The sequence below is a fragment of the Oncorhynchus clarkii genome, chromosome 10 (assembly GCF_045791955.1).
Source record: "Oncorhynchus clarkii lewisi isolate Uvic-CL-2024 chromosome 10, UVic_Ocla_1.0, whole genome shotgun sequence".
NCBI classification, from domain to species: domain Eukaryota; kingdom Metazoa; phylum Chordata; class Actinopteri; order Salmoniformes; family Salmonidae; genus Oncorhynchus; species Oncorhynchus clarkii.
The window spans coordinates 13,938,000-13,955,841 of record NC_092156.1 but is presented as its reverse complement, the minus strand read 5'-3'; the positions used below and the strand labels follow the sequence as shown (position 1 = coordinate 13,955,841).

At 41.5% G+C, this 17,842-nt stretch overlaps 1 protein-coding gene across 4 annotated transcripts in view; it reads right to left on the bottom strand.

Annotated features, from left to right (window-relative positions):
- Positions 1 to 13,888: 13,888 nt before the first annotated feature.
- The window catches only part of LOC139418034 (rap guanine nucleotide exchange factor 6-like), a 153,320-nt gene continuing 149,366 nt past the window's right edge, over positions 13,889 to 17,842 (bottom strand). For 3 of the 4 annotated variants that reach the window (XM_071167133.1, XM_071167135.1, XM_071167134.1), the window contains one exon: positions 16,642 to 17,760. In XM_071167133.1, coding sequence (XP_071023234.1) covers positions 17,738 to 17,760 — 23 coding nt within the window. In that variant the 3' untranslated portion in view covers positions 16,642 to 17,737. Of the gene's footprint in view, positions 17,761 to 17,842 lie in introns of all 4 variants that reach the window. The other variant, XM_071167136.1, reaches the window with a different exon arrangement.

The window sequence follows — 17,842 nt, the reverse complement described above, 5'->3', positions numbered from 1 at the left end:
GAGCAAATAAATTGTGTTGTGAGAAGGTAGAGTTGGTATTTTATTTAACCAGGCAAGTCAGTTAAGAACAAATTCTTATTTACAATGACGGCCGACACCGGCCAAACCCGGACGACGTTGGGTCAATTGTGCGCCGCCCTATGGGACTCCCAATCACGGCCGGTTGTGATACAGCCTGGATTCGAACCAGGGTGTCTGTAGTGACACCTCAAGCACTGAGATGCAGTGCCTTATACCACTGCGCCACTCGGGAGCCCGAGTATAGAGAAGATAGCCCTATTTGGTCAAATACCAAGTCCATATAATAGCAAGAACAGTTCAAATAAGCAAAGAGAAATGACAGCCAATCATTACTTTAAGACATGAAGGTCAGTTACACACCTCTAGGATGTGGAAGGGCTATTTGACCAAGGAGAGTGATGGAATGCTGCTTCAGATGACCTGGCCTCCACAATCACCCGACCTCAACCCACAATTGAGATGGGTTTAGGATGAGTTGGACCGCAGAGTGAAAGAAAAGCAGCCAACAAGTGCTCAGCATGTGGGAACTCTTTCAAGAAGGTGGAAACAACATTACTCATGAAGCTGGTTGATAGAATGCTAAGAGTGTGCAATGCTGTCATCAAGGCAAAGGGTGGCTACTTTGAAGAACCTCAAATATAAAATATATTTAGATTTGTTTAACACTTTTTTGGTTACTACATGATTCCATATGTGTTATTTCATAGTTTATGTCTTCACTATTATTCTACAATGTAGAAAATAGTCAAAATAAAGAAAAACACTGGAATGAGAAGGTGTCCAAACATTTGACTGGTACTGTATATAAATAAATGCATCGGATAAGGTTTGGGTCTAAATGTAAAATACACCATGACAGTAGTAAGAAACACAAGTACAGTATTCTTTGCAGATAAGAAAATGACGCAGGTGTCATCTCAACCACCACGTTAACCTACCATTGCACAATGCATCTTTCAGACTCAAACCTCCAAAACGTCTCTACCTAGAGAGATGGCTTATTTCTGAGCTGTTCCCAGCCCAACGACACCCCCTCCATCACTTTAAAAAATCACACAGTGCTTTAATCTCGCACTGCTCTAATGTAATGCATCACTTCTTTAAGGCATAAATGAAGTACATTCTCCTCTGGAGCGGGATCAAAGCCCTGTTTCCTGCTGTGCCAAGCTGGGGGCGCAAAGGGCCTCACACTGAATCAGAGTTCCCTCTTTCTTCTCCTCCCTCTCCTCCTTTCTCTCTTACACCCTCACTCCATCACTCTCCTCCTCCAGCACCGCCTTTGATCCCTCAGGTGAAGGGCTGCCAGGCTGAGGGTGTGTGTGTGTGTGTGTGTGTGTGTGTGGTGGGGGGATGCAGTTGAAGGCAGTTAAGAGAGAGAGGGGGATAGATAAAGTGGAAGAGAGGGCTTGAGAGAGTGTGCTAGAGAGAGAGAGCATGTGTGCAAGCAAGAGAGAGTGCAGAGCATCCTTCACCCCTCATGCTCTCTCAAACCTTCTGACCCTCCATCCCCTCTCATCATTGTAAGGTGACCTCCAACCCCTCTCATCATTGTAAGGTGACCTCCAACCCCTTTCATCATTGTAAGGTGACCTCCAACCCCTCTCATCATTGTACGGTGACCTCCAACCCCTCTCATCATTGAAACGTGGTGTAAGGCAACCCCCATACCCCCTGTCGTGGCTGCTCTTCCGTAGGGAGAAAAGTCACACACACTCGATCTTTGATTAACCTTCGTCTGAGCGGTGGTGTATTACTGCTGTCCTTAGTGTATTAATTCATATGAGACCAAGACAGAACTAATCATATAACGAGATGAGAGAATCACTGTGTACATCTCTCAGCATAGCCGTGGGAGGTAATAGGGGTGCTGATGGTGCGGTAGCACCAGCTGAAAAATCACAATTAAGACAAATATATTATTATATATATATTTCTTTACAAAAGTAGTGCACTAGGCCTTAATAGTCTTGTATTAGCTGACCAATATATTTCTGTCTGTAGCACCAGCGCAGGCAAAAAGATTAGCCCCCCCCCCATGGCTATGGCTCCCACATAGTAAATGCTAACTACCCAATATCTTTGTGAGCATTTGCAAAGAATAGGAAACCTCCCTGTGTGATCACTTTCAGTATAATTTAACACTGGATAATTTACATTCTGTGGGAGGGCCCTAGAGCTCAGTGAGGCTTGGAACAGTTAAGTTGTCCTATGATACTGCTGTCGGTGCATTCTAACTATGGTTTTGAAGTCAGGGCCGTAGCTGCACTCCTTAAATGAGAGTGATGTTTCTAGTTAGGGGATTGATATAGATGCTCCCCATCATCAAGTCCTTTATGTACTGCTCTGACCACCTTTGTACGGCTAGGGAGGAAAGATTATGTGTTGGCTCTGCAAACCTCAATGCTGCACTGATGAGTGGAGCCATACACACTCTCAAATAAATACTGGCCTCAAAGACTAGAAGTAACATAGTAGACGTAAATCTGTGACACTCAAATTAATATCATGTTACCTTCGGTATGGTTACATGAAACAGAAGGTTATTTAAGCCAAAAACTCAGGGCACGAAGTTGGTCGGGACGGGTGGGCATGTAATGTGAACGTCTAGCAACCTAAAGGTTGCGTGTTCGAATCTCATCACGGACAACTTTAGCATTTCATGTCATTAGCAAATTTGCAACTACTTACTAATTTTGAGCTACTTTGCATGATAGCTAACCCTTCCCTTAACCCTAACTTTAATCCCTAACCTTAACCCCTAAACCTAGACGAGTTTAACACATTCTATGTTCACTTTGAGGCAGACAAAAATTAGCCATCCAGGAAGACTCTCGCTGTTCTGGACGACCAGGTGATTTCACTCTCTGAGGCTGATGTGAGGAAAAGTCACAAAGCCGCTGGCCCAGATGGCATCCCTGTCCGCGTCCTCAGAGTGAGTGCTGACCAGCAGGCGACGACTTTTCAGACATCTTCAACCTGTCCCTGTCCCAGGCAGTAGTCCCCACCTGCTTTAAGGAGACAACCATCATCCTAGTGCCCAAGAAAAATATGGCGACATGCCCAAATGACTATCCCTTCTCATGCTCACCTCGGTCATCATGAAGTACTTCGAAAGGCTGGTCATAGCCCACATCGAGGCCTACTGCTCCAACAGATTCACTTAAGATGCCATTTCTAATCAGTATTCACACAGCTGTAACACACCTGGACAAGAGGAACATGCGTGAGAATGCTATTCATTGACTACAGTTTAGCATTCAACACTATTGTTCCCTCCAAGTTCGTCATCATGCTCAGAGCCCTGGGTCTGGACACCACCCTCTGCAACTGGATCCTGGACTTCCTGATGGGCAGACTACAGGCTGAGGATGGGTAACAACACCTCCTCCTCACTTACTTTTTACACAGGGGCCCACCAGGGGTGGGTCCGCAGCTGTACTCCCTGTTCACACACGACTGCATGGCTTTGCACGACACTAACTCCATCAACTTTACTGACGACACTACGGTTGTAGGACTGATGACCAACAACAACAACGAGTCAGCCTATACGGAGGAGGTAAGTGGACTGGCATTATGGTGTCATGACAACAACCCCTCCCTCTATGTCAGCAAAACAAAGGAGTTGATTGTTGACTTCAGGAAGCAAAGGGTGGGGGTGGGGACATGCCCTGATCCACATCACTCTTGTCAAGACGGCGCAGCAGCATCTCTATTTCTTAAGGCAGCTGTAGAAATTTAAAATGCCACCCCGGGTCCTCTCCAAATACGACAGCTGCACCATCGAGAGCGTCCTGACCAGTTGCATCACGGGAATTGCACTTTTCATGACCGCAAGGCGTGGTTTAGACGGCCCAGTACATCACTGGGACAGTGATCCCACCCATCCAAGACATCTACCTGAAACTGTGCCTGAGAAAAGGCAGGCAGCATAGTCAAGGACCTCACAATCATTTCTCTCCATTATTTTAATTTGATTTATTTAACCTTTATTTAACTAGGCAAGTCAGTTAAGAACAAATTCTTACTTACAATGACAGCCTACCAAAAGGCAAACGGCCTCCTGCGGGGACGGGGGCTGGGACACTTATGTTGGCATGCACATACATACACACACACATGCTGGAACACAGTGACATTTGCATGCACACATATAAGCCCACACACGTAATTCTTTATTTTTCGGGTCCATAATAAATTATTTATAAGGCATTTCTAAATAAGTGATAATGCCTGAGAAGCTGGTGTTTGGAGGACATATTGGCATGGGTGTTGGGCCTAACAACAGGGCCTAAGACAAAGTTGAGGGCTGGCAAACCGTTCCAATATATCCTCCAAATACTGGCTTCTCAGGCATTTTCACTTATTTAGAAATGGGAATTATTACTTTAATACAACGTGATATACATATTCAAATAAAGATTAACATATTTTCATTAATGTCATTTTAATGAATTTATTAAAACTATTTCATCCTTCCACAAGATATTGTCCCGACAAATCTAGAATTGCTACCCAAGCCGGCTGGTCGTTTGTTCTACCCTTTTCGGTTGTCAGAGACGCGACCCAGTGGTTAAGTCTTTTTGTTCTGTATCTATAGACGCGACCCAGTGGTTAAGTCTTTTTGTTCTGTATCTATAGACGCGACCCAGTGGTTAAGTCTTTTTGTTCTGTATCTATGGACACGACCCAGTGGTTAGGTCTTTTTGTTCTGTATCTATAGACGCGATCCAGTGGTTAAGTCTTTTTGTTCTGTATCTATGGACGTGACCCAGTGGTTATGTCTATTGTCATACAGACTGGAAACATTCTTATCTCCTGCTAGCTAGCCAACTACAGCTGCATTTTCATTTGTTTAAGCTGTTTTCTAGTGACTTTTATTTGGATACATCCATAACAATGAGCTAATGAGGAGCGATTTCCCCTAGAAAATGTTCTCTCTCGTCAGGACACTGTTGTTCAGAGGAGCTACAGTAGCCAACAACACAGCTAATACAATCACTTCAAACTGAAGCTGGAGAAACTGCAAACAAGCTGCACTTCGGTGTATATATCCCTAAAAATGATGGTGATTCATGATTTCGACTGGCTGAGAAAAGCTGCCTGCCTGTCTGTCTCATCCCGACATGTTCATTACTATGCTACAGCTGGAGATCGAATTTGAATATTGAAACAATGCTGCAAATGTCGGAGACAGAGCTTTACACAAATCACTGTTGAAAACTAAATGTTAGTCTAAAAGAAATGTGAGATAATGTCTAGATGCTTTTTATAGTGGAGATCAAGTTTTATATTGCCTGGCTGGGCTGATGAGACAGTGGATTGTGCAGTCAGATGGAACAGAGTAAATAGACATTTTAACGACATAGATTTAGCCGGTGTTAACTTGTGGAATAGACACCAGCTGGAATTCAGTTTTAACCAATCTGCATTCAGGATTAGACCCATCCGTTGTATAAACAATTTATAGGGTATTTACAAACAGTATGCTCACCATTTACTGATCATTACTCCCACATTTGTAAATGTTAGTAAGCTAGTTATTCACAAATGTATATATATTTCCTTAAATATCCTGTGTTGTGTGCTTATTATTTTACGAGGTACTGCTGGAATGTCTACCCATGTTATGCCCACCTTTTTGTGAGAAACTACACCGGTTACTCAAAACATTTACTGAAGTATTTATAAAGCATATATAGCGCTACTTTTAGATTAGGGGTAGCAAAAATACTTTAATAAATGGCTTATAAAATGTGGGAGTAATGATTAATAAATGGCTTATAAAATGTGGGAGTAATGATTCATAAATGGCGAACAAGGGCCTCCCGAGTGGCGCAGCGGTCTAAGGCACTGCATCGCAGTGCTAGAGGCATAACTACAGACCCGGGTTCAATCCCGGACTGTATCACAACCGGCCGTGATCGGGAGACCCATATGCCGGCGCACAATTGGCCCAGCGCCATCCGGGTTAGGGGAGGATTTGTCCGGGAGGGCTTTACTTAACTCATCGCGCTCTAGCGACTACTTATGGCGGGCCGGGCGCCTGTTGGCTGACCTCAGTCGGTTTCCTCTAACACATTGGTGTGGCTGGCTTCCAGGTTAAGTGGGCGGGTGTTAAGAAGCGCAGGAAAAGGGGGTAATATACACACACAAAAAATGGTGAATCTACGATATTAATACCTTATAAACAGACCTTTAAAGTGTTGGCCACACCACACGCACTGTCAAATCAAATATACTTCCATCCCCATTAACAGCTGGGAATAACATGACTGTGGAGGACAGGACCATTTCCCTTGAGTCACCGCTGACTTATAGGAGGTACAGAAACCCACAAAGGGCAATGACAGCAGACAAATATAAATCACTGGCTCAAACAAAGTCAGAATGGTGTCGTTTCAACACAAACCAATTTTGGCAATTTGCACATTAATGGGAAGGGCAATATCCCACAGAAAACAGGTTTTTCAAATTATCCTCCTACACACACACACACACACACACACATTCTTGATTAAAACCGGAGTTTGAGTTTTTATTGGGAGTCAAGCTGATATTTTGAGAGCTGAGCATCTGCAGAGGAAGACCACTGCCCCCTGGTGCCCATTGTAGGTTAGGCAACTATTATTACTGCAGAGGGTTTGGACAAGACAAGCAGCACTCATATCAGTAGCATCACACACAGACTGTTATACACTGAGTGTACAGAAAAGTAAGAACACCGTCCTAATATTGAGTAGTGCACCCTTCTTTAACCTGTATCCACCCTTCATCTACACTTACTGTTGTGGATTTAACAATTGAAATCAATTAGGGATCATAGCTTACACCTGGATTCACCTGGTCAGTCTGTCTTGGAAACATCATGTACATAATATTTTGTATACTCAGTGTAACTCCACTAAATTGTATCTGCAATCGAGGACAGGCGGTTTCATCCAGTCCACTCCAGGCAACCAGGTGAACTACCCTTTTAACTGTGTTTGGACCTTTTCTAGCCTATTGACTGTGTCCAGATACTTTGGTGATGGGAACATTGTTGGGGATGTGGCTATTATGAGGTAGGTCTCAACCGTAGCCTTGCTGCTGCACTAACAGCACAAGACAAAAGCAAGCCTTGTCCGAGCCAGAATGGTCAATGACCTACACTCAGAAAAAAATGTACAGTTAGTGTACAGTATTGTTCCCTGGGGTACAAAAATATAAATAGACACAAGATGTAAGATGTGTACTGCTTGGTACATTTTTAGGTATAATGGTACATTTTTGTACCCAATATTTTGACTATGAAGATACAATCATTGGAGGTGTGGTTTAGTGAGGGTGTGGCTTTCAGTTAGTTATACTTGGCCACCGAGAGTGGAAGTGTTGTACCAGTTTAAGGGGTCTATAGTTATGTAAAAAAAATGGAGCATGTCTACTGCCAGTTCTGTAGTCTTTATAAAGGCTCACATAAGAGCATGTGACAATAAAGAGCTGGAATTAATATTGCAGTGACCTTAATACAATATTGAGCGACCTTGTCAAGAGGTCCAGACCTCTTGGTGTGATGGTTAAGGTGTGGCTTGACAGTTGCTGGACCCAGGGCACTAGCCCCCCAAATTAGCTTCATTGGTAACAGAAGGGGTATAGAGAAGAGGTACATTTTTTGCCACTTAAAAGGAACAAACAGCTTTGTCACTGTGAAGGTATCCTAAAAATGGCATATTTTGACCTTTTGGCTCTTAAGGTACAAACTGCAAGGGTACAATTATTAATCTATAACTAATGGTACAATGGACATACCTTGGCTTTAAAGGTTACCACTACAGTGACAAGCATTTGTACCCCTTTAAATACAATTTGGTACAACAAATGCAGGAGCTTGATTTACACCCCCTGGACAGGAAGCTAGGAGGTGTGCCAGGCTGCTTGTAGCGCCGGACAAGGTGGTGAAAAATGACAAGGCCAACAGGTGAAGAACACCACACCCAAATGGCATCCTATTCCCTTTATAGTGCACTACTTTTTAATCAGGGCTCTGGTCGAAAGTAGTGCACTATATAAGAAATAGGGTGCCATTTAGAATTGATTCTGATATACTGGGCTGTCTGGATAGTCATTATGCACCAGACTACCCTCTGTCCCTGTTACAGGCCAGTCACCTTGTCGCCTTCATTCCGTCCACACTAGTCTACAGTCAGGACATATATAACACTGTCCAGACAACAGTGAGGGTAGGGGGTCAAAGGCTGGAACACACACACAGGACACTCACTTCCTCTACCTCTTACTCAGACAGACCTAACATGGTTAAGGTTAATCTGACAAGAGTCAGTAAGCCTTGTCTGAGCCAGAACAGCCCATATATATAGCCCATATAAATCTGAGACACCAACAAAGAGACTGAGACGCACTACAAGCTCCTACACTAATAAGCAGTGGGAAAAATACTACTTATTACAGTAACGGATAACCCATGAGTTAGTGCTGGTGGGAAGCTGGGTCTCTCAACCCTTCCCAGGAAGAATATACAGTTCAAAGCATGTTAAATGGTTTACATCAAGACAGTGAAGGAGGAGGAATAGAATGATCTCTTATATAATGGTCTCAGTCAGGGCTTTGACTGGGATTTTATACCCAAGATGGAAGTGTTTTTCATTTGAACACTAATATGCCGTTCCCACGGTCTCAAACGGTTAATTAACCACTGCTCACAGCTTTCATTTTTGACAAGTTATAACTTTAAAGTAAAAAAGTGAGAAAGGGTTTTCACATATTGAATCCATGTAGGGCTGTGCGCTTTTCCCTCTACTTCCCAACCTAACTCAGAGAGACAAAGTTAAGCTTTCTGATGTATAATTCATATTTTGTGTAATTTTCAGGAAATCATTTCCAGTCAACTCAGCTGGGATGTGAACTTTCCCTCTCCATTCTGATCAATTCTCTGTGAACTTCTGCACACTTTGAATATGCTGTTTAACATGCTGGTCAGAAACCCCTTGCTATTAATCAGATAATGAATTAGATAGAAAAGGATGAAGACTTTGGTTGGGTTACATAAATGAAATGATCCCAACCACTAGCATATTGAGACACACACCATGTTGAGACACACACCATGTTGAGACAGACACAAGTCTTCAAAACTAAAAAGATCAACACTGTGTTTTTCCCACTCTAAGCACAGCCAGCCAGCCAGCCAGCCAGCCAGCCCCCCCCCCCCCCCCACCTCTCTGGCTCAGGCAGTAAACCGTTAATGACTTTGAAAAACAGACTGACCTTGAAAACAGCATGTGCTCCAAATGATTTTCTCCCAGCTCAACGCCTGATCTTAAAAGATATTGAGCATCGCAGGAGGGGACCAGTTGGGAAAAAAAGAGGGATGATTGTCGTTTACCTTTCTCTGTGTCAAGATTTTGTTGATTCTATCAAAAGAGAGTAACTGAACTAAGAGTATTTGCTGAGTGAGACCCTCTTGATGACTGAAACACAAAGAACCTGAGGAGTGTTCTCAAGATGGCTAATTAAAAAGACACCAGGGTACTAGATGAACTAGATGGCTAATTAAAAAGACACCAGGGTACTAGATGAACTAGATGGCTAAGTAAAAAGACACCAGGGTACTAGATGAACTAGATGGCTAAGTAAAAAGACACCAGGGTACTAGATGAACTAGATGGCTAATTAAAACACCAGGGTACTAGATGAACTAGATGGCTAATTCAAACACCAGGGTACTAGATGAACTAGATGGCTAATTAAAAATACACCAGGGTACTAGATGAACTAGATGGCTAATTCAAACACCAGGGTACTAGATGAACTAGATGGCTAATTAAAAAGACACCAGGGTACTAGATGAACTAGATGGCTAAGTAAAAAGACACCAGGGTACTAGATGAACTAGATGGCTAATTAAAAAGACACCAGGGTACTAGATGAACTAGATGGCTAATTAAAACACCAGGGTACTAGATGAACTAGATGGCTAATTCAAACACCAGGGTACTAGATGAACTAGATGGCTAATTAAAAATACACCAGGGTACTAGATGAACTAGATGGCTAATTAAAAAGACACCAGGGTACTAGATGAACAAGATGGCTAATTAAACACCAGGGTACTAGATGAACTAGATGGCTAATTAAAAAGACACCAGGGTACTAGATGAACTAGATGGCTAATTAAACACCAGGGTACTAGATTAACTAGATGGCCAATTAAAAAGACACCAGGGTACTAGATGAACAAGATGGCTAATTAAAAAGACACCAGGGTACTAGATTAACTAGATGGCTAATTAAACACCAGGGTACTAGATTAACTAGATGGCTAATTAAAACACCAGGGTACTAGATGAACAAGATGGCTAATTAAAAAGACACCAGGGTACTAGATGAACTAGATGGCTAATTAAAAAGACACCAGGGTACTGGATGAACAAGATGGCTAATTAAAAATACACCAGGGTACTAGATGAACTAGATGGCTAATTAAAAAGACACCAGGGTACTAGATGAACAAGATGGCTAATTAAACACCAGGGTACTAGATGAACTAGATGGCTAATTAAAAAGACACCAGGGTACTAGATTAACTAGATGGCTAATTAAACACCAGGGTACTAGATTAACTAGATGGCTAATTAAAAAGACACCAGGGTACTAGATTAACTAGATGGCTAATTAAACACCAGGGTACTAGATTAACTAGATGGCTAATTAAAAAGACACCAGGGTACTAGATGAACAAGATGGCTAATTAAAAAGACACCAGGGTACTAGATTAACTAGATGGCTAATTAAACACCAGGGTACTAGATTAACTAGATGGCTAATTAAAAAGACACCAGGGTACTAGATGAACTAGATGGCTAATTAAAAAGACACCAGGGTACTAGATGAACAAGATGGCTAATTAAAAAGACACCGGGGTACTAGATGAACTAGATGGCTAATTAAAAAGACACCAGGGTACTAGATGAACAAGATGGCTAATTAAAAAGACACCAGGGTACTAGATGAACTAGATGGCTAATTAAAAAGACACCAGGGTACTAGATGAACTAGATAGATGAACTAGATGGCTAATTAAAAAGACACCAGGGTACTAGATGAACTAGATGGCTAATTAAAAAGACACCAGGGTACTAGATGAACAAGATGGCTAATTAAACACCAGGGTACTAGATGAACTAGATGGCTAATTAAAACACCAGGGTACTAGATGAACTAGATGGCTAATTAAAACACCAGGGTACTAGATGAACAAGATGGCTAATTAAAAAGACACCAGGGTACTAGATGAACAAGATGGCTAATTAAAAAGACACCAGGGTACTAGATGGCTAATTAAAAAGACACCAGGGTACTAGATGAACTAGATGGCTAATTAAAAAGACACCAGGGTACTAGATGAACAAGATGGCTAATTAAAAAGACACCAGGGTACTAGATGAACTAGATGGCTAATTAAAAAGACACCAGGGTACTAGATGAACTAGATGGCTAATTAAAAAGACACCAGGGTACTAGATGAACTAGATGGCTAATTAAAAAGACACCAGGGTACTAGATGAACAAGATGGCTAATTAAACACCAGGGTACTAGATGAACTAGATGGCTAATTAAAACACCAGGGTACTAGATGAACTAGATGGCTAATTAAAACACCAGGGTACTAGATGAACAAGATGGCTAATTAAAAAGACACCAGGGTACTAGATGAACAAGATGGCTAATTAAAAAGACACCAGGGTACTAGATGGCTAATTAAAAAGACACCAGGGTACTAGATGGCTAATTAAAAAGACACCAGGGTACTAGATGAACTAGATTCACATTGCAGCTCTAAATACTATAACATTTATGTGAGTTGTTCTCAGTAGAATAATAGAGATTTGAGGTATACTGTAATACCAAGCATAAAAATGACATCTCTGATTGAACAGAGAAATCACTGCATTGATTAAGAGTAATGCTCAAAGCACAAATTATTGAATATGAGGCTAAAAGGGTGGAGTGAGTTTCTCACAACGAGAGAAAAGTTATTTCGATGCACTTAATTATCTTTACACTGCAAGTAAGAACAGACAAACAAACGTTTAACAGTTTATTATTGTCAAAATTAATTTCAGTTAACTACTTTTGTTTTTTAAAACATTCTCTTAAACAAAAATATAACAAGTACTTACAATCACTGGTAAAATATTAAAAAGCATACAAGCAAATAACTGTCTTTCTAAAAGACATAAGGTACAAGAGCTATGAAAAGTGCAAGACCAAACCAAAACAAAAGTAAGCCACAGACCAAATAATACCTTGTAACCGACATTGGGCAGCAAATTGCTACAGTCAAGCTTACAATTGTGCAGTTCTGCTAAATGCCTATATTTTTTGAGTTACATATCATTTCAGCTCACTTATTGCAGTCCGGGTAATACGACAGAGACCAGAAAGAGTTGTGAAGCACAAGACTTATTCATTAATGCCTATGAAGAAAGCCACAGTGTTGGCAGGTGCCTTTGGATTCATTCTTACTAATATGTCATTATAGCTTGTGTGTGTGTGTGTGTGTGTGTGTGTGTGTGTGTGTTCCATTACAGATCTGTCTGAACTGGGATTGGCTTTAGCCCCATAACTGTTGTGTATAGTATGGGCTGAATCTATAGAGTGGCTTAAACTGAATGCAGGGAAAATATACAATTTCAATATAAAGTCCCTGCATTACTGGTGACAGTAATCAGCCAATCAAATCGACACACAGGGAAGCTGAATTTCATGATTGAGGAGTTGTTTAGAGCACAGCTGTTCTATTGAACATCCGGGGTTGTTTTTGTTCTTCCCAATGTGCAAGGCAGGCTATTTCTTGGTCTACTAGTGGATAAACGGGTAGGGTTTGGCATCAATCAATAAACTGTTACCTGATCAATATGATCAGCTGAACTGAATGGACCACGGTGAGCCGGCCACGCATACTGTAGGCAAGCACACGGTCAGCGGACAACACAAGTCGGATCATCATCAGTCGACAAAATGGATGACTGCTGTAGTCTGTTAAACAAATGCCTTGGCATTTTACACAGTTGTGATCTTAAATTAAACAACACTTTCAAAAGACAGGAGAGACTATCTCATATATATATATATTTTGATTACACACACACTGAACAAAAATAAATTCAACATGTAAAGTGTTGGTCCCATGTTTCATGAGCTGAAATAAAAGATCCCAGAAATGTTCCACAAACACAAAAAGCTCATTTCTCTCAAATGTTGTGCACAAATTTGTTTACATCCCTGTAAGTGAACATTTCTCCTTTGCCATGATAATCCATCCACCTGACAGGTGTTCCATATCAAGAAGCTGATTAAACAGCATGATCATCACACAGGAGCACCTTGTGCAGGGGACAATAAAAGGCCACTCTAAAATGTGCAGTTTTGACACACAACACAATGCCACAGATGTCTCAAGTTTTGAGGGAGCATGCAATTGACATGCTGAGTGCAGGATTGTCCACCAGAGCTGTTGCCAGAGAAATTAATGTTCCTTTCTCTACCATAAGCTACCTCCAACATCATTTTAGAGAATTCGGCAGTATGTCCAACAAGGCCTCACAACCGCAGACCACGTGTAACCACACCAGCCTAGGACATCCACATCCGGGTTATTCACCTGCGGGATCGTCTGAGACCAGCCACCCGGACAGCTGATGAAACTGAGGAGTATTTCTGTCTGTAATAAAGCCCTTTTGAGGGGAAAATCTCATTCGGATTGGTTGAGCTTGGCTTTCAAGTGGGTGGGTCTGGCTCTCAAGTGGATGGACATATGCCCTCCAAGGCCCACCAATGGCTGTGCCCCTGCCCAGTCATGCCTAATTGACTGATTTCCTTATATGAACTGTAACTCAGTAAAATCCTTGACATTTTTCCATGTTGTGTTTATATTTTTGTTCAGTATATACATTTCTGCTTTCTCCTCAAAGGTGATGGACAGTAATACTAGTTCCTGTATGTTATAGGATTCTGAAGAGTGTAATAGAACCTACAGAATCATTCTATGATAGAACCATCCACCCCTGTAGATAACGGCAGGGGTCGCAGTGCTGAGAGAGAGAGGATGACACCACAGTTGTCTGAAAGCAGTAGAAACTGATAAAAGCTCTGTTCCAGATTGTGCTCAGTGGGATACATTACAGAACCTCCAAATAGAAATAGATTGTGTAGAACACACATGCTTCCCTATCACGTAGACAAGGGAATAATGTCAGCTCTGTACATTACATTTCTAATGTCTGAGAAACATATTGTTGCCTACTCCATAATGCGGTGGCTTTGGATGAAGATATGTTCAGCAAAACAATTTCAGCACGGGAGGCCACAGCCAGTGAAGCCCTCAGTCAGGACGTTAAGGGAGGCAGAGTCAAGACATACAGTTGAAGTCAGAAGTTTACATACACTTAGGTTGGAGTCATTAAAACTCGTTTGTCAACCACTCCGCAAATTTCTTGTTAACAAACTATAGTTTTGGCAAGTCGGTTAGGACATCTACTTTGTGCATGACAAGTTATTTTTCCAACAATTGTTTACAGACAGATTATTTCACTGTATCACAATTCCAGTGGGTCAGAAGTTTATATACACTAAGTTGACTGTGCCTTTAAACAGCTTGGAGAATTCCAGAAAATGATGTCAGGGCTTTAGAAGATTCTGATAGGCTAATTGACATAATTTGAGTCAACTGGAGGTGTAACTGTGGATGTATTTCAAGGCCTACCTTCAAACTCAGTGCCTCTTTGCTTGACATCATGGGAAAATCAAAATAAATCAGCCAAGACCTCCACAAGTCTGGTTCATCCTTGGGAGCACTTTCCAAATACCTGGCGGTACCGCGTTCATCTGTACAAACAATAGTGTGCAAGTATAAACACCACAGGACCACGCAGCTGTCATACCACTCACGAAGGAGAAGCGTTCTTGTGAAGATGCTGGAGGAAACAAGTACAAAAATATCTATATCCACAGTAAAACGAGTCCTATATCGATAAAACCTGAAAGGCCGCTCAGCAAGGAAGAAGCCACTGCTCCAAAACCAACATAAAAAAGCCAGACTACGGTTTGCAAATGCACATGGGGACAAAGATCGACTTTTTGGAGAAACGTCCTCTGGTCTGATGAAACAAAAATAGAACTGTTTGGCCATAATGACCATTGTTATGTTTGGAGGAAAAAGGGGAGACTTGCAAGCCATAGAACACCATCCCAACCGTGAAGCACTGGGGTGGCATCATGTTGTGGGGGTGCTTTGCTGCCGGAGGGACTGGTGCACTTCACAAAATAGATGGCATCATGAGGGAAGACAATTTTGTGGATATATTGAAGCAACATCTCAGGACATCAGTCAGTAAGTTAAAGCTTGGTCGTAAATGGGTCTTCTAAATGGACAATGACCCCAAGCATACTTCCAAAGTTGTGGCAAAATGGCTTAAGGACAACAAAGTCAAGGTATTGGAGTGGTCATCACAAAGCCCTGACCTCAATCCTATAGAAAATGTGTGGGCAAACCTGACTCAGTTACACCAGCGCTCTGTCAGGAGGAATGGGCCAAAATTCACCCAACTTATTGTGGGAAGCTTGTAGAAGGCTACATGACAAGTTTGACCCAAGTTAAAAAATGTAAAGGCAATGCTACCAAATACTAATTGAGTGTATGTAAACTTCTGACCAACTGGGAATGTGATGAAAGAAATAAAAGCTGAAAGAAATAAAAGCTGAAATAAATCATTCTCTCTACTATTATTCTGACATTTCACATTCTTAAAAGAAAGTGGTGATCCTAACTGACCTAAGACAGGGAATTTTTACTCTGATTAAATGTCAGGAATTGTGAAAAACTGAGTTTAAATGTACTTGGCTAAGGTGTATGTAAACATCCGACTTCAACTGTATAATAAACACCTATACAACAACACATCAAGAGGAGTCAAACCAAAATCGATCCAGAGAGCAGAGAGTTCCTCAAAAGATTCCTGCCCAATGACAGAAAAGGGGCAATCACAATCTTTGATTTTATTATAACAAAATATTAAAATAGTATTTATAGAGGACTCTTTTCATCTATACAAGATCTGTATAACATTAATTTATGACAAACCAAAAATATATGTATAAATGTATACATGCACTGTTTATATATAACCATTCATATTTTCAAGTCTTAGTACGGCAAAACCAAGAAAAGAACAAGCGTCACATACAGAACAGACAGCTGAAGGAAAGTCCAGTTATATCCCTAATGACAATATCATTCAGCAGTTTCACCCTCAACCCTAGAGGGTTAAAACCTACACAAATGATGAGCTTTTGTTTGCAATAAGAAGACAAAATTAAAGCAAATTCTTTAAAATACTTTACAAAATGTACTATTTTTCAAATAGCTATATTATGAACAAGGACTGGAGATGTATTGAAATAGCAGTTTTGCAATGCATTTTCCATTGACAAGCATTGTTTTTTCTTTTGTTGCCATGACTACTAAACCAGATTAGCAGACACTTAATAGACAAGATGGAAGAGGTACATTAAAAGAACACACCAAATGTGTTGTTTATGCTGCATCCACATATTCTTAATATCAAATTAACCTGAAATCATAATACTTTTACATTTGAGCTTATAATTCAATGGACAACTACTAGTGTAACAAACAAACACACTAAACAAGTTTGTTAGCATCGATGTAAACAACTTTGGGCTGTTGGCTGCACGCCTCGCATTTAAAGCTTACCACATAACGTTTGTACAGTAATAATATTTTGTTTTACAGTACTGCAATAAAATAAAACAATGTACTATTCTACAGCAGTGAGCCTTTTTGTTTGTCAACTCATTAAAAACAACTTAGAATAACATTCATTAAACATACAGACGGAAGCATGCCAGTAAAGTAGCGTAGGTTAACAAGCGCAGGAAGAGAGAGCGTCTGAATAGATGAGGGTGTGGTGCAGCATACACAATGACCTGAGATGCTGTTGAAACTCCACAAGGTGCAATAAGAGCTGCCCACACCCACTCCTCCATCCCCTGCAAATTAAAAGATATGTGGAGTCGCTCTTAACTTGAGGGCATTTCTGCCGACTGCCAGATCTCTGCTTTCTAAACTACAGAGAAGAAAAATAAATGCTTTCTCCTTTCTTGGATATTCTCAGTGCTATGCACGTGTCTGCATGCCATTTAAATCTGAGCGCAATCAAGCAAACGGCTAAAAAACACTCACTTTCATGCATCAACTGAGGAAAAACCATTAAAAAAAACCTGGGACAAGAAAGCACCAAAGCAAATGGAGGTACTGTTAAAAAGACTGAGTGATCAGCAGGCATCACCCATCCCTTCTTCATAAGCACTGTGTCCCAAACGCCTCAGCCATACCCCGTGACATCACATCTCAGTCTGTTTACAGCTCTGTTCCAGAGCAGTGGGAGTCTAAACACAGGAGAGTTGGTAAAACATTTCAAAATGGAGTAAAACGAGATGATTGTACAAGTTCTGTGGGGGTGCCGTTGGTTTGGCCTCGAGCAGCCGTCAGCTGAGACTGAGGACCTGGAGAGCAGCGAGGGGTGAGAGGAGTGTGCCCAGAGGAGCCAGCATGGCAGGTTAAAACCACCTTTCCCTCCCTCATCCTCTCACCCTCCCTCCAATGACCTGCAGTGTCCGTTCAGGCGTCTAGCTCTACACAGCTGACACCTGCTCATCTGCAATAGATAAGAGGAGAGGAGAGTTAACCTAACACTGAAGACAATTACTTCAGACAAAACATCTAGGCACATCTTACAG